Here is a 13975-nt window from a genome sequence, read left to right on the forward strand (position 1 = left end):
ATAATGATTAATGTTAGTTGTTAACATGTGGCAATAGATAAGCCAACCTGTTTCCTATCTGCATTCCAGAATGTACCCTCAGCCTTATGGATTCTTAAGCTCTTTATATCACTACAAGTGGAACTGAATGTTAAAAAAAAAAATCAAATCCAGCATTAACACTGGTGAACTATTTGTACAAGCAGATTGAAAACCAATATCACGGTAGCAAAGCTAAATATAAAGCTAAATATATACTCATGGGTAAAATCAGATGAGCTAAAATGTGGCTGTTTGGACTGTCCCATGCCTCTGCCCACACAAAATCCCCCTCCATCACACAGCTCCTGTGACAGACCAGTGCCACTTCTGAGCCCTAGGGACATCAAATGGATCAAAGTTTGGTGATGTCCCATGGATTATTTTCATTTATAGATCAAAATTCAAATCTGCCCTGCTGTATAGTGACAATTGCGAGCATCTCGGTGCTACTTCATGGTCAACATGAAATGAGTTTGGTGGTCTTGGTGGAATTCCCAGTGACAGGTCACCAAAAAATGACTGGCAATTGACAACTGGTATCTTTTGCAGGGCTCGTCACGGGCCCAGTTGCATGGAGAGAGACTATGGTGTGACAATCACTCCTACTCGATATTGTCTCATTCCAAGGTATGATCTGTGGCCTGCTGTCCAATTCTGCCTTCTTCGATATGATCTTACCCTGTGCTCCCATCCAGTGTCTGGATGAGGCCACAAGGCAGGGCCACTGGCCACAATTCTTTCTACTCCTCAACAGTCTTCAAGACAAAGGGCACAATGGGAAGGTTTCGTCACACCTGCAGCAGTAGGAAGCAGTACAAAGGCACTCCCGATTTGTCCTATCACCAGTTCTTCCTGACTGGCTTGGAGAGAGCACACAGAACACAATGGCTCTGTCTGAAAAAATGAATCAGTCTATATCCCGGTGTTCCTAATGGTGGACATCACCACAGTATCTGAGAGCCTCACCATGTTCTCCTAGGACTCCTAGCCCTACTGAGCACATGGGGTATCTACAGCCAATTAGGGAACCAGCAGCAATACAAAGGGATGAAAGTATTCGATCCAAGCTGAAATTCAGATAATGAATGTGAATATATGCTACCAAATGTTTGCAATCATCCTAAAACATACGCAAAATGTCATGACAAATGTTTTAAAATAGCAGAATATTGATCCAATTTCACAAACATTTTAGCTGAATTATAAACAAATTTTAATGAAAATTCATTTTGCTCAGTTCTGATATGTTGATAGCTAAAGTATTTGTTGCTTGAATTATGAGAATTTTATTTTAGGCCTGATCCAGTGTTCACTGAAATCAGTAAAAGCCACTCCTCCCTGGACTACAGTGGGTGTTAGCTCATGTTGTGTCTGTGTGAATCAAACATTTACAGATATCAAATGCTGAGAGTGCTAAACACATCCCACTCTATTCCTGTGTTCACACAAACACTCAGTAAAATAACATATCATCTTCTTATCAAATATATCCACTTTGAAGCAATAACTAAAAGGCCTTTTTAAATCTTAGGCCACATACAGCTCAGTTTCCTTTCTACTGAGAATATGTTGACAGTTGTGGGATTCATGGAGCTATTTTAGATTTCCTACCGTAAAATCAGAGAGTGATTATATAAAAATGCTCATACTAAATTCAACATAGAGAAAAAACTATTTATGGTTTTGCATCTGCTTATCATTCAGGAAATTAGAATGAAAAACTAACAAAAACAAATTCAGTATAGAATCTTTCCCCCTAACAATGATCATTTGCATTCCTAACCCTGAGGAAATGAAAATGAAATTAACAGGTCAATGCTTCTTTAAAATATATTTAATGAGTCCTGGTACAGTGAAAAACTGCTTTGTCTGCTTAATGCTAGATGCAAGTTTCTGCCTGCACAGCAGTTACCCTCAGCCCAACAGTTTGACTTCCCTGGAGCACAGAGCACTGACCCTGCACAGAAGAAAAGGAACTGGTGCTGCTTCTAACCAAAAGCACAAACATTTCTGTTTAACCTTTCCAATGTCAGAGAGTCCAGAGAATTTCTTAAAGGCTTAAGTCCATGAACTGAGATTGTAAGATATTCTCACATTAATACCTTTAAAGCCGTTGTGAGAAATCTCTTGGGAAGATTGCTTTGGACAATGCTAGAGGTAGACATTTCAAACCACACTTGGATCTAAAGAAATACCAAGATGTGTGTAATACATTTTAGTTTGATTTTCTTCATATGAATAGCACTCTGTATTGAAGCAGCCAATTGGAGGTAGTCGAGGCCGGGGGAATAATACTTCAGTGTGTACAAACAACCACAGAATGAATGAACCACCGGGGTTTATCTTGACTAGCGTGCAGCTTCATTTTTTCCTACAAAAGCTGCACAATGCTTTATTTATTAGAATCAAAGAAAGCTATATTTTATTGATCATCCTATGAGTGCACAAAAGGAACCAGAGGGAGGCCTGCACCCACAGCTGGCTGTATTTTTATACATCAAAGAGTGACTATGCCAGCTGACAATTAATAATGTGCCCCAGTGCATTTTTACTAAGAATTCTGAGTAAGACCAGATATGACTCTGATTGTTCATCCCTCACCTAAGCGAAAAGGCTGCCATGGCATCCAAAACATAACAAACAGGTTTAGGGGCACAGAGGGCATGAACAAGATGGCAAAGATAAAAAGACAGGAAGGAGAACATATTACCAAGTGTCACTCAGCAATTCAATGCATGTGAGAGAAATGGAAAGTAGGATCAACTATTGATGTTTCAGAATGGCGAGGATAAATCATTTCTGAAAAGGCCAGACAGGCAGCAGTATCAGGGGCCCAATGATAGAATGGTATGCCCTCCACACACTCACAGCCCATCCCAGTAGAAAGCCCATCCCATACATGCTGGCTTTAACTTCGCTGAATTCCAACATTGAAACCAAAATATTCTGCACAAGCTAATTATGTCCATGTGCGATTACCCTGCGCTGACTGCCCTGGTTATCCAGTCCTGGTGATACAGCACCAGACATTCATTAAAGCAAGTATCTTGATCCTTGTCCCTACAGTGCTGCCAACAACAATCGCTTTGCTGCTTCCTAGTTTAAAGGCTACTCCTGGAAGTGCTAATATGTTTGATTTTTACAAAACACACTTGATTGATATTCCATTTGAGATGGCCATAAAGGCCTGCAGAGGAGCCCAGGAGACAGCGAGCTGCATATTAGCAGAAGCAGAAGCTGCCTTGAAGAAAAGGGATGTAATTTACTATACCATATCTAACACATTAGTGGAACAGTACAGAAAACCCATATAGGAAACTGAGGCAAAGCAAACGTGAAACTTAATCGGTCAGCTCCTGCTCTTTTGTACACCAATGTAACTCCACTGATATCAATCAAGCTACTCCCTGATTTGCCTTGGCGTAACCAAAAGAAGAATCTGTCTCTAATTTTAAATCTAAAAAGAACCTGTGACACCCCCACATATCCTGGGGACAGGATTTTTTTATCCCACTGCAGAATTAATGTTTACAGCATTGTAATACAATAGACTTCCGATAATCTGGAACCTATGGGACCTAGGTGGTGCCGGATTATCAGATATGACGGACTATCAGGAGGTACTATAAACTGGTTATATATATACTGTATACATTATATACTGTATATAAAATGTTCTTAACCCTTTTTATTGTACATACTGTATACAGTATACTCTAATGTTTTCGTTTTTTTAAGCCTTTTTTTACCCTTTTTGCTCAGTTCAGCTGCTGACGCTGTTGCCTTGTGACTCATTTTTTGCAGAAGCTCACTCACTAGGCTCTTGCCATTTTGATGTCGGACTATCAGGAGTGCCGGACTATTGGATGCTAGACTATTGGAGTTTTACTGTATATGTGAAACCCAAGAAATATTTTCATGTGAGATATATTCCATGCCAAGCCTGAGTAACTGGTGCAGCTTCTTCTCATATTATAGTTAACCAACAGTAACATCTGTCTCCAAGCCTTAACAGAAAAAATATTTCTTTATACATCATCCCGTGGTGACAGTTACACCATTTACCACCTTTGTGAGCCACAAGATAGAGCAATCCTGGCTAATACACTGTGTAGATGATGGGATGGGCCTTTAAAGAATTATACAAATTCACTATTGCTATAGAAACAAGTAAAATACAGTTTTTGGCAGGTCTAATAAGACTAACAATATCCACTAAAACTAACATACCTTGACATTGTTAATCAGTGGACTGCTTGTAACATATGTATATGGAGACTGAGTAATGGGCAAAATATGTGAATTTGAAAGAATATCTGCTAAGAATTATTAACCTGTGAATTCAGTTATATGCTTCCACTGTCTCACTTACACCTGATAAAGACCCAGATTCATTGCATTACAGCACTAGAGGCAATTTTTGTAATGCAAGGCCTTAGGAAATTTCAGTGAACTTGTGGTAAATAGTATCTGACAGAATTTCTTTACAGTTCAAGTCTTGCAAAACTAATAATAATTGCTTGAGCATCTGGATTCTGATTCTTTATGCAACTGAATATGTGGTAGATATTGTTTCATTCCAGCATTAAAAACAGAAGTTAATACATCTGTATTGTGCCTCCCTGCTATTGTACACCAACACTGAGATTAGTATGCTTTACCTGCACAATTCCTCAGAAATTATTAATTTGTTACATGAATAGGGCCTAGCCCTAAAGACACAACGAGACTCTGTTAAACAAATTTCTGCCACTTCTACATCTAAAACAAAGTCATTTTCCATAACCATCCATCTGTTTTCACAGAAGCTCTGATCTAAAGAATATTTGGAATTCTTTGTTCCTTCCCTTTTCTGCACCATGTGGTCTTAGGATCAACAGATTCTAGTTATTTCTGATTTGCAATACATATGAAGAATCAGATAACAAACGGGTCATTTGCCCCACTACATCTTTGACAGCCATTATGAACTTACATTGTGAAAGTCACAAAAGTCACCAAAATTGTACTTCTGAGTCTCTAAAAAGAGTAAAATAGCTACCTAAATTGTAAATGGAGGACCATTATTTGGTATTAGCATTATTTTAAAGAGAACTCTTGTTATTAAATCCTGGGCAGATGCTGGTTTCTTAATGAGGAGAACAAGAAAACATGGCTTCATAAGACATGTTCTTGTTTTCAAAAGAAAAACATTCTGGCTGAAAGGAGAGGGGCTAATCATCATGAAGATTTGGTTAATATTTCTGTGTAGATACAAAAAACCCAAGCAGCCTTCCATCTATGTGCAGGGACACAATCTTTCCCTGTGCCTGCATGCATTCTTCTTTTTAATGTACAAGCCACGTGCCTGCCATAGTGCCAGAGCACAAGTAATGTGCAGTAAATGCAATCGTTTCCTTATACATCAGAATTAAAACTCAAGTTGGTCTGGCAGTGAAATCACTATCACTATAGTAAAGTGTCTCTTTGTCCATTTACAAAACCACATAGGACACTACAAACTGCATACTAGGCCCAAGCTGGCTATGTGCTAACAGAAAGCAGTCACTGTTTCCTACCTGTGGGAAAATATTGCAGAGGTTAATATACTGCCAGTCAAACCATAGGTATTAAACAGTTTTCATTTGCAAACCAGCGGGTTACAGGTTGTTACACGGCAACATCATGGCTGGTAAATTGGGTCAACAGCCTAGAAATGTGTCACGGTATTGCCAGACAGAAGAGAAAAAGGCAACCCCATGCAGTGTAAACATCAAAGCATGGGTCACATGTTCTCAAACAACTAAAGCACCTATACTAATATAATAAAGCAAAATCTGTCTTAGTGACCTGAGCATGGTAGTTTTGTCTGGGTAGGGAAGCAATACACTGACAAACATTTTAGTCAGTATAAAGAGGTGAATTGCTTTTCAGGACCATCTGTTTTTTATTTCTCCTGCATTTGCATTTTAAGATGACATGTGTCACTCCTCAGGAGTTTGCTGACTGGGTAAAGAAGAAGTGAGGGGGTGGGGAGGAAGACACCTTTTTTATGCCATAGACAGCAGGAATGAAGTGAGTCTGGAACAAGGTGCTCTCACACTGAGCCACCAACTTACCAAATGAACCTGAAAGCCCCAGTATTTGCCTAGAAACAAAATGTGCTTCTTACTTTAGAATTCTGTACACACGTTTTTACTGCTGTGCTTCAGCAGCCACTGTAGGGAATAAGTTGGATCTGAGCATGGCTCTGGCCAGGTATCAATTCATCCTCACCTCATTAGGCGTAAGGGAGTCATTTTTAAGTATGATCAGGTTTTGTGCGCTCTGCCCACTCTGGCCTGTCAGGTGTCTCTCGGCCATCACTGCCTGGGGCCCCGTTCCCGTTGGGCCCCCAGTATTGTAAAACATGAACGTGTCACTTCCTGAGCCTGCGGTGAGACAGGCCTTGTAGCAATAGGTCTTAGTGAGAGACCCGTTCCCCCGCACTTCAATAAAATGGGGCTGAACTTTTAAACCCTGCGGTATCCTGGCGTCGATGTTGTTGTTCGCCTGCTTGTACATCTCCGCGGGACAGCGCTCCCTGACCCCGCAGAACCCGCCGCAGCAGGAGTCCCCGTACACACTGTACCGGTAGCACTTGACGGCCGTGAGGACGCTGACTGTCAGGAGGAACATGAAGGAAATGGCGCTCAGGGCAATGATGAGATACAGGGTGAGCTCCGAGTAGCTTCTCGCACTTTTGACGTGTCTCCTAGAGTCGGGGATGATCTTGGAGACTCGGTCCACCACCGCCACGGTGATGGCTACGGCTGAGGACAGCGGTGGCTCGCCATTGTCCCGCACCACCACGCTCAGGTTGAAAGCAGGGGCGGTGTCGTCCCCCAGGCGGCGGGTAGTCCTGATCTCCCCGCTGTGCAGCTCCACCCGGAAGGGCTCCGCGTCGGAGGCGGGCGCCAGGTGGTAGAAGAGCCAGGCGTTCTGCCCAGAGTCTGCATCGACGGCGATGACTTTGGTGACCAGGTACCCGGCGTGGGCCGAGCGCGGCACCATCTCCAGCGCCGCCGAGGCGTTGGCCGAGGGGGGGTAGAGAATCCGGGGCGCGTGGTCGTTCTGATCCACCACGTACACGTGGACAGTGACCGTGCTGCTGAGCGCCGGGCTCCCGGCGTCCTGGGCCTGGACCACCACCTGGAACTCCCGGAGCCGCTCGTAGTCGAAGGAGCTGACCGCCGAGAGGGTGCCCGAGTCGGCTTGGATGGAGACGTAGGAGGTGACGGGCAGCCCTTGAACTTCCCCGCTCAGGAGGGAATAGGCCACCTGGGCGTTTTCCTGGGCGTCGGGGTCGGTGGCTCTGACCGTGCAGAGCGAAATCCCGAGCGCGTTGTTCTCGGGGACGTACACGGAGTACGCGGGCTCCTCGAACCGCGGGGGGTTGTCGTTGACATCGGAGATGTCCACTCGTATGACCCTGAGGGAGGAGAGGGGCGGGGTCCCGGCGTCCGTGGCCGTGACCGTCAGGTTGTAGGAGGCAGCCCGTTCGCGGTCCAGCTCCCCCTGCGTGACCAGCGTGTAGGAGTTTTTGAAGGAGTTGAGTTTGAAGGGGACGCCGGGCGGGATGCTCAGGCTGACCTGCTTGTTGGGCCCCGAGTCCTGGTCCGTGACACTCAGCAAAGCCACCACGGTCTCGGGCCGGGCGTTCTCCGGCACCGGGCTGTACAGGGAGGTCAGCACCACTTCCGGGGCGTTATCGTTGGCGTCCACGATGTTGACCAGCACCTTGCAGTGCCCGGCCATGGAGACAGGGCCCCGATCCGTGGCCTGCACGTAAATCTCGTAGGAGGAGGCCTCCTCGTAGTCCAGCGTGCCATTGACCCGCACCTCCCCGGAGAGCGGGTCGATGGCGAAGAGCTGCCGAACCTTGGGCGGGGTGTAGCCGCTGAAGGAGTACAGCACCTCCCCGTTGGAGCCCTCGTCCGGGTCCGAGGCGTTCAGCTTCACCACCAGCGTGCCCGGGGCCGCGTTCTCCAGCAGGTTCACCGAGTAGGTGGATCGGTCGAAGACGGGCGAGTTGTCGTTCGTGTCCAAGACCCGGACGGAGATCTGGGCCGTGCCGGACCTGGCGGGGCTGCCCCCGTCCACCGCGGTGAGCACCAGCTGCTGCGTGGCGCTCTGCTCTCGGTCCAGGGGCTGCTGCAGCACCAGCTCCAGGAGTTTGCTGCCGCGCTGGAAGCCCTTGAGGTCCAGGGCGAAGTGCTGGTTGGGGCTAAGCCGGTAGCTCTCCACCGAGTTGGTGCCCACGTCGGGATCCTGCGCGCCCTCGATGGGGAAGCGGGCGCCCGGCACGGCCGACTCGCTCACCTCCAGCCGGTAGTCCTGCCGCGGGAAGCGGGGCGCGTGGTCGTTGATGTCCAGCACCTCCACCTCCACGTTGTGCACCTCGATGGGCTGCTCGAGCACCAGCTCCAGGCTGAGCAGGCAGGGGGGCCTGGGCTCGCACAGCGCCTCCCGGTCCATGGGCTCCTTCACCAGCAGCGCGCCGCGGCCCAGGTCCAGCGCCAGGTACTGCCGGCCGCTGCCCGAGGTCAGCCGGGCGCCCCTGGCCGCCAGCCGCTGCGGCTCCACGCCCAGGTCGGTCGCCACGTTCCCCACGAAGGCGCCGCGCCGCAGCTCTTCCTGCACCGAGTACCGGAGCTGCCCGCCCGCCGGGCCCACCCGCAGCAACAGCAGCAGCAGCAGCAGGGCCGGGATCCGGGGCGCCGCCGCCCCGCCACCGCTGCGGGGAGAAGCCGCCGCCATGGCCGAGGGCGGAGGGAGGGAGGGCGGGGAGCCGAGCGCAGCTTTTACCCGACGCGCTCGCAGCCCTGCCCGGCCTCACATCCCGCAGCCGCCGCCCGCACCAGCCGCGGGTTCATGGACCGGCTAGCCCAGCGCCGCCGCCCCTGCCGCCACCGCCGCCGCGGGCTCCCCGGCCGGCCGCCTGCCCTGCAAAGCCATGGCCCCCGGCGCGGCTGCTGCCCGGCCCTGCGGCGGCGGATCCGGCCTCTCCTCCTCCCGCTCCGGGGACTCGCAGCTCCACTTCCTCTTCGCCGGCTGCGGCGGGGAGCGTGCGGGGGAGGGGCGCTGGCTCCGGCTGGCTCCGATTCAGCACCTGGGCAGGGAACAGCGACACCGAGGCAGGCAGCCAAGAGCAACAGCCAGACAGCGCGGGCGGGGCCGCCCCCGGAGGGCCAGAGTGCCCGACCCCCGCACCGGATCTCCCACACAGGGGGGCCGCACCGTCAACCCTGGGGGCCCAAAGCCCCCCTTCCCGGACACTTCGCCCCCTCCCCAGCGGGACCCCCAGGAACCCCTTCACTTCCCAGCAGCCCGGCCTGCCAGCCCTCCACTCTCAAGTGTCTGAGCGTACACACGTTCTATGTCTGGAGACAGACGGACAGACAGACGGACAGCCCTGCGACCCGGCCTGGCCGCTGGCACCGCAGCGGCTCTTTGGTCTAATCTCCGTCATACCCGTGATGGGAAGGCGGCTTCCCATGTTCCCCCCGCTCCCCTGCCTGTCTTTCTGTCCACAGGCCACCGATAGAAGCTGTGGGGCCGCGCACAAAAGCAAGGCAGCTGCAGCAAAGTGGGGAAGGAGGGAGGGAGGGTGGGGAGGGGTCCTTGGCCTCTTTCCCTGCCATTCCAGGAGCTGGAGGGGAGCAGGGAACGATCCCTGTCTAGTCTCACCGCTGCTGGTCCTGCTGCGGCTGCAGACTAAACTGCACCAGCCGAAGCGCGTGTGAACTCAGCACACGCTGGGAAGCTTGGGCGCCCCTCCCCCAGCCCGTGGTTGTTTATGGCTGGCGCTGCCAATGCTCTACAGTTCATATGTTGCCTGCCTTGCTGAAGATCAGCACCTCTTGAATTCACTCCATCTACATCACCCACCCAATCCCTGGGGGGTGATTTCCTCTCACTGCTGCCTCCCCTTCCCTGATCCCTGCAAGGGCCCTGGAACAGCCCAACCCTGCCACTAGTCCCACTGGTTGACATGTGCAAGTCACAGCCATCACTTAGGAGACTATTTAACATGGACTTCATCAGATTCCACACAATGTATTGGCAAAGGGCCAGAGGAGTACAACTAGCCCTGGGGGTAGAGATTCGGGAGAAGAAACAGCAGTTGCTTTTGTTTTCCACTGCTCCTTTTAGTTTCATGCTTAAATACTAGTAAGAGCCACATTTACATCATTTACCAGCACTGACAAAATCACAGTCGAGGGTGCAATGGCTGTGTTCTGATGAAGGTATACAGGCCACACACCAATACTCTACCACAGAGCAGCAGCTATACACAGGAACATTTCCATCAAGATTTTTTTTAATGGGCCCCTAAGTTAGGTTCCTACATCCAAGTACGTAAATGGCCTGATTTTCAAACATGCTGAGCAGCCAACCACTGGCCCCCATAGTCTCTCCTGGGAGGTACCCAAACCTGCTTAACTTTGAAAGTTAGACCACATTAGGCATGTTCAAATCAGGAAGGCCAGTGGGAGCTTCTGGGTGCTCAGCATGCTTGAAAATCTGGCTCCTGTGGGTCTGTGCCCAAATGAAAGCAAAGCTCTTTTGAAAATCTGGCTCTAAATCTTTTTAAAGGTACCCGAGTATGGATTTTGCAACCTGCCCAGTCAGAGATTTAAAAAAACCAACATGCTACCCTGGCAAAAAGGGATGAGGACTCTCCCCTGTGGGGTGCGGTGGAGAAGCCACAGCCAAGAGTGGGAGGAAAAGGAAATGAAAGTGGAAGGGTCAACGATTCCCTTCCCATTGGGCATCCATCCACAGGCCTGACCTTGCATCCTGGAAAGGGGGGGGGGGGGAGAAGAGTACTGCCTGCCAGAGGCCCACAGCTGAGACACTATGGAAAGATTTGTCGAGGATCATCCAGCCTTCTTAGTAGTACCCCATGCTGCTCCTCCAGGTAAGCACTAATGATGCTGTGAGGCCTGACCCTGAACATATCAGAAGTGACTACAGGACTCGGGAAGGGAGGGTGCGGGAGCTGCGGTCTCAGGTGTTCTCATCCACGCTCCGGTCAAGGATGGAGTAGGGTCCAGGCAAACACAGACACACCCTGGAAGTAAATATATGGCTGCAGGACTGGCATCACCAGGAGGGTTTCGGCTTCTTTGACTATCAGATCCTGCTCCAAGAAGGACTGTTGAGCAGAGATGGGGTCTATCTGTCAAGGAAGTTGAAGGGTATCTTTGGATCCAGTCTGGCTCACCTAGTGGGGCAAGCTTTAAAGTACGTTTGACAGAAGCAGGAGACAAAAGACCACAGGTAAGTCCAAAAAATGGAGACCTGGGTGAAGGGTCAGAATCTGGGGGGAACACAGGAAATTGCAGCATGGATAAAGATGAGAGAAGAAGGGAAATCTAATAAACATCATAGATGCCTGTATATTAATACAAGAAGTATGGGGAATAAACGGGAAGACTATCAACTGAGCTAATATTTTGGCAATTTTTAGAAGTAGACCTGATGAAGAACCAGGTTCTGATACCCTTAATCACAATGAATGTTTTACAGTAGGAGAGGTTTCTCTGACTTCAACTCAGTGTATTATTCAACATGAGCAAGAATATCAGAATTAGACCCTTTAAGACAAAACCATTCAAAGATAACATAGTGAGCCCAAATCTTCAGCTTTCGCATATGCCCCACTCCTATTGAAGTTAAGGGATAGTACATGTGTGCAGCAGCTACAGAAGCAGACCCATTTAGGCCTTATCTGACAACGAGATTATATTGCTCCAATGATACCAGCATTGTAATAACAGTACAATGCCTCTAAAATGGATACAATTATACCGCTATAGAAGTGCCTATATTGGTGGAGCTTATTCCTGTATTGGGAGGGAAGAAGCTAATCCAGTACAAGACACCTGTATAATGACATGCATGCTACTGGATTCACGAGTATATACAATTTTGGTTAATAAAATTACACTCTGCATTGAAATAATTATACCACTATAAATCTGTGTATAGACCAGGCCTTGGTGTCAGGAGAATGTCATGAGCCTAAGTAATATTTCTCTGTAAATTTTTTACCCAAGAGAGGGATATAACTTTACATGTCTGACTCAATCTTATTCAATATTTTTGTTAATGACCTTGGCACAAAAAGTAGGAGTGAGTTAATGAAATTTGCCAAGGATGCAAAGTTGGTAGGTGCTGCTGACAGAGGAAGATTGGAATATTACACAAGAAGGATTATCTGGATTATCTTGAAGACTGAATCACCAGAAATGGGATGAAATTCAACAATGCAAAATTTAAGGATATGTACTTAGGGTCTAATCAAAGCAATTTCGGATACAAGCTGGGTGTTTGTCAGCTCAAAGCAACAGGGACGGAGAGAAACATGGGTGTGTAGGGCAATCACAAGACAACTGTGAGTAAGGCTATGAGTTGGTCACAGAGGTCGTGGATTGTGTGATTTAACATGGCCTGCATGATTTCAGCCACATGGGGTTTGGGCTTCCCTGATATACTTTAGAGCTGGGGGCTGGAGAGTGGTAGCTGCTGGCCAGGAGTCCAGTTCTGAAGGCAAAGCAAGGGTGTCATGGTCTGATTTATCACCCTTACTTTTGCACTGCTGCTGACAGGGCGCTGCCTTCAGAGCTAAGCACCTGGACAAAAGCCACCCAGCTCTGAAGGCAGCAGCGCACAAGGGTGGCAATACCGCAACCCCCCTAAATAACCTTGCAACCCTCCTGCAACCCCCTTCTGGGTCACAACCCCAGTTTGAGAAATGCCGGTCTCCTCTGTGGAATCCACATGGTATGTAGGGCATAAGGACGGCCAGACTGGGTCAGACCAAAGGTCCATCTAACCCAGTGTCCTGTCTACCAACAGTGGCCAATGCCAGATGCTCCAGAGGGAAGAATCACATCAGGCAATCCTCATGTGATCCTTCCCGTCTCCCACTTCCAGAGAAACAGTGGCCAGGGACACCATTCCTACCCATCCTGGCTAATTGCCATTGATGGACCTAACCTCCATAAATCTATGAATAAAAGGCAAAAGCAAATGGAAGGAGACCAGATTTCATAGTCCATGGCCTGTTTTTCATGGCTGTGAATTTGGTAGGACTCTATCCAGAGGGTCAATATATTTGAGAGAGGCCCAATTCCCTTCTTACCTGCAGCAGGTTCCCTTAGGATCCTTGTACCTACTGGTTTCCTGTCTGTCCCGCTCCCTTCCTCCCTCCCTCAGGGCATGTTTGTGAAGGGGACTGGCATTCTAGCATGGAGAGGCAGCGAGGAGTCCTGTGGCACCTTAGAGACTAACAGAAGTGTTGGAGAATAAGCTTTTGTGGGCAAAGACCCACTTCGTCAGATGCCCACGTGGTCTTTGCCCACGAAAGTTTATGCTCCAACACTTCTGTTAGTCTATAAGGTGCCACAGGACGCCTCACCGCTTTTGCAGATTCAGACTAACACGGCTACCCCTCTGATAGTGTGGAGAAGGAACCTTCAAAATCAGCTCATGTTACAGAAGGAAATGCCACTTGAGGGTTGCACAGCTATTGAAGGGGGAATATTTGAAAGGGATTAACCACACACATTGTGACAGTCCCCATTCCTCTCTGCCCAGCCACGCTCCCCACTGCTTAGCCCAAACTATCTGTGAGGCACGTCAGTGGAGTCACAGTGAAGACAGGGCAGTTCTGAAAATGAAAGAACTAGTATTCTTCCAGTGCGTATTCTGCATTTCCCCCTCACACTCCATGGGATTTTCTGGGTGCCTAGCTCTTGCAGCTGTAATTCTCTTCCCTGAATATATTCTTAGCTCCCTCCTGAGCTGGTGTGAATTTCTTATTTCTGGTACTGCCTTAGACATTTATTTTCATGTTTCAATCATCTTTTGTGCTTGTCTTGCTTGTTGACAAGTCCTCTCATTTGTAACTCATGCCCTCTTTCTT

The 13975-nt window shown here is 48.6% G+C and overlaps 1 protein-coding gene across 12 annotated transcripts in view; it reads right to left on the bottom strand.

Annotated features, from left to right (window-relative positions):
* The window catches only part of LOC102444260 (protocadherin alpha-C2), a 175606-nt gene that overhangs the window by 49126 nt on the left and 112505 nt on the right, over positions 1-13975 (bottom strand). The window contains exon 1 of one of the 12 annotated variants that reach the window (XM_075900037.1): positions 6277-9392. The exons of 10 other annotated variants lie outside the window; for them this stretch is intronic. In XM_075900037.1, the coding sequence (XP_075756152.1) occupies positions 6277-8799 (2523 nt within the window). In that variant the 5' untranslated portion in view covers positions 8800-9392. Of the gene's footprint in view, positions 1-6276; positions 9393-13975 lie in introns of those variants that run through there. One more of the 12 variants, XM_075900036.1, reaches the window with a different exon arrangement.

The sequence above is a fragment of the Pelodiscus sinensis genome, chromosome 17 (assembly GCF_049634645.1).
Source record: "Pelodiscus sinensis isolate JC-2024 chromosome 17, ASM4963464v1, whole genome shotgun sequence".
Taxonomy (NCBI): Eukaryota; Metazoa; Chordata; order Testudines; family Trionychidae; genus Pelodiscus; species Pelodiscus sinensis.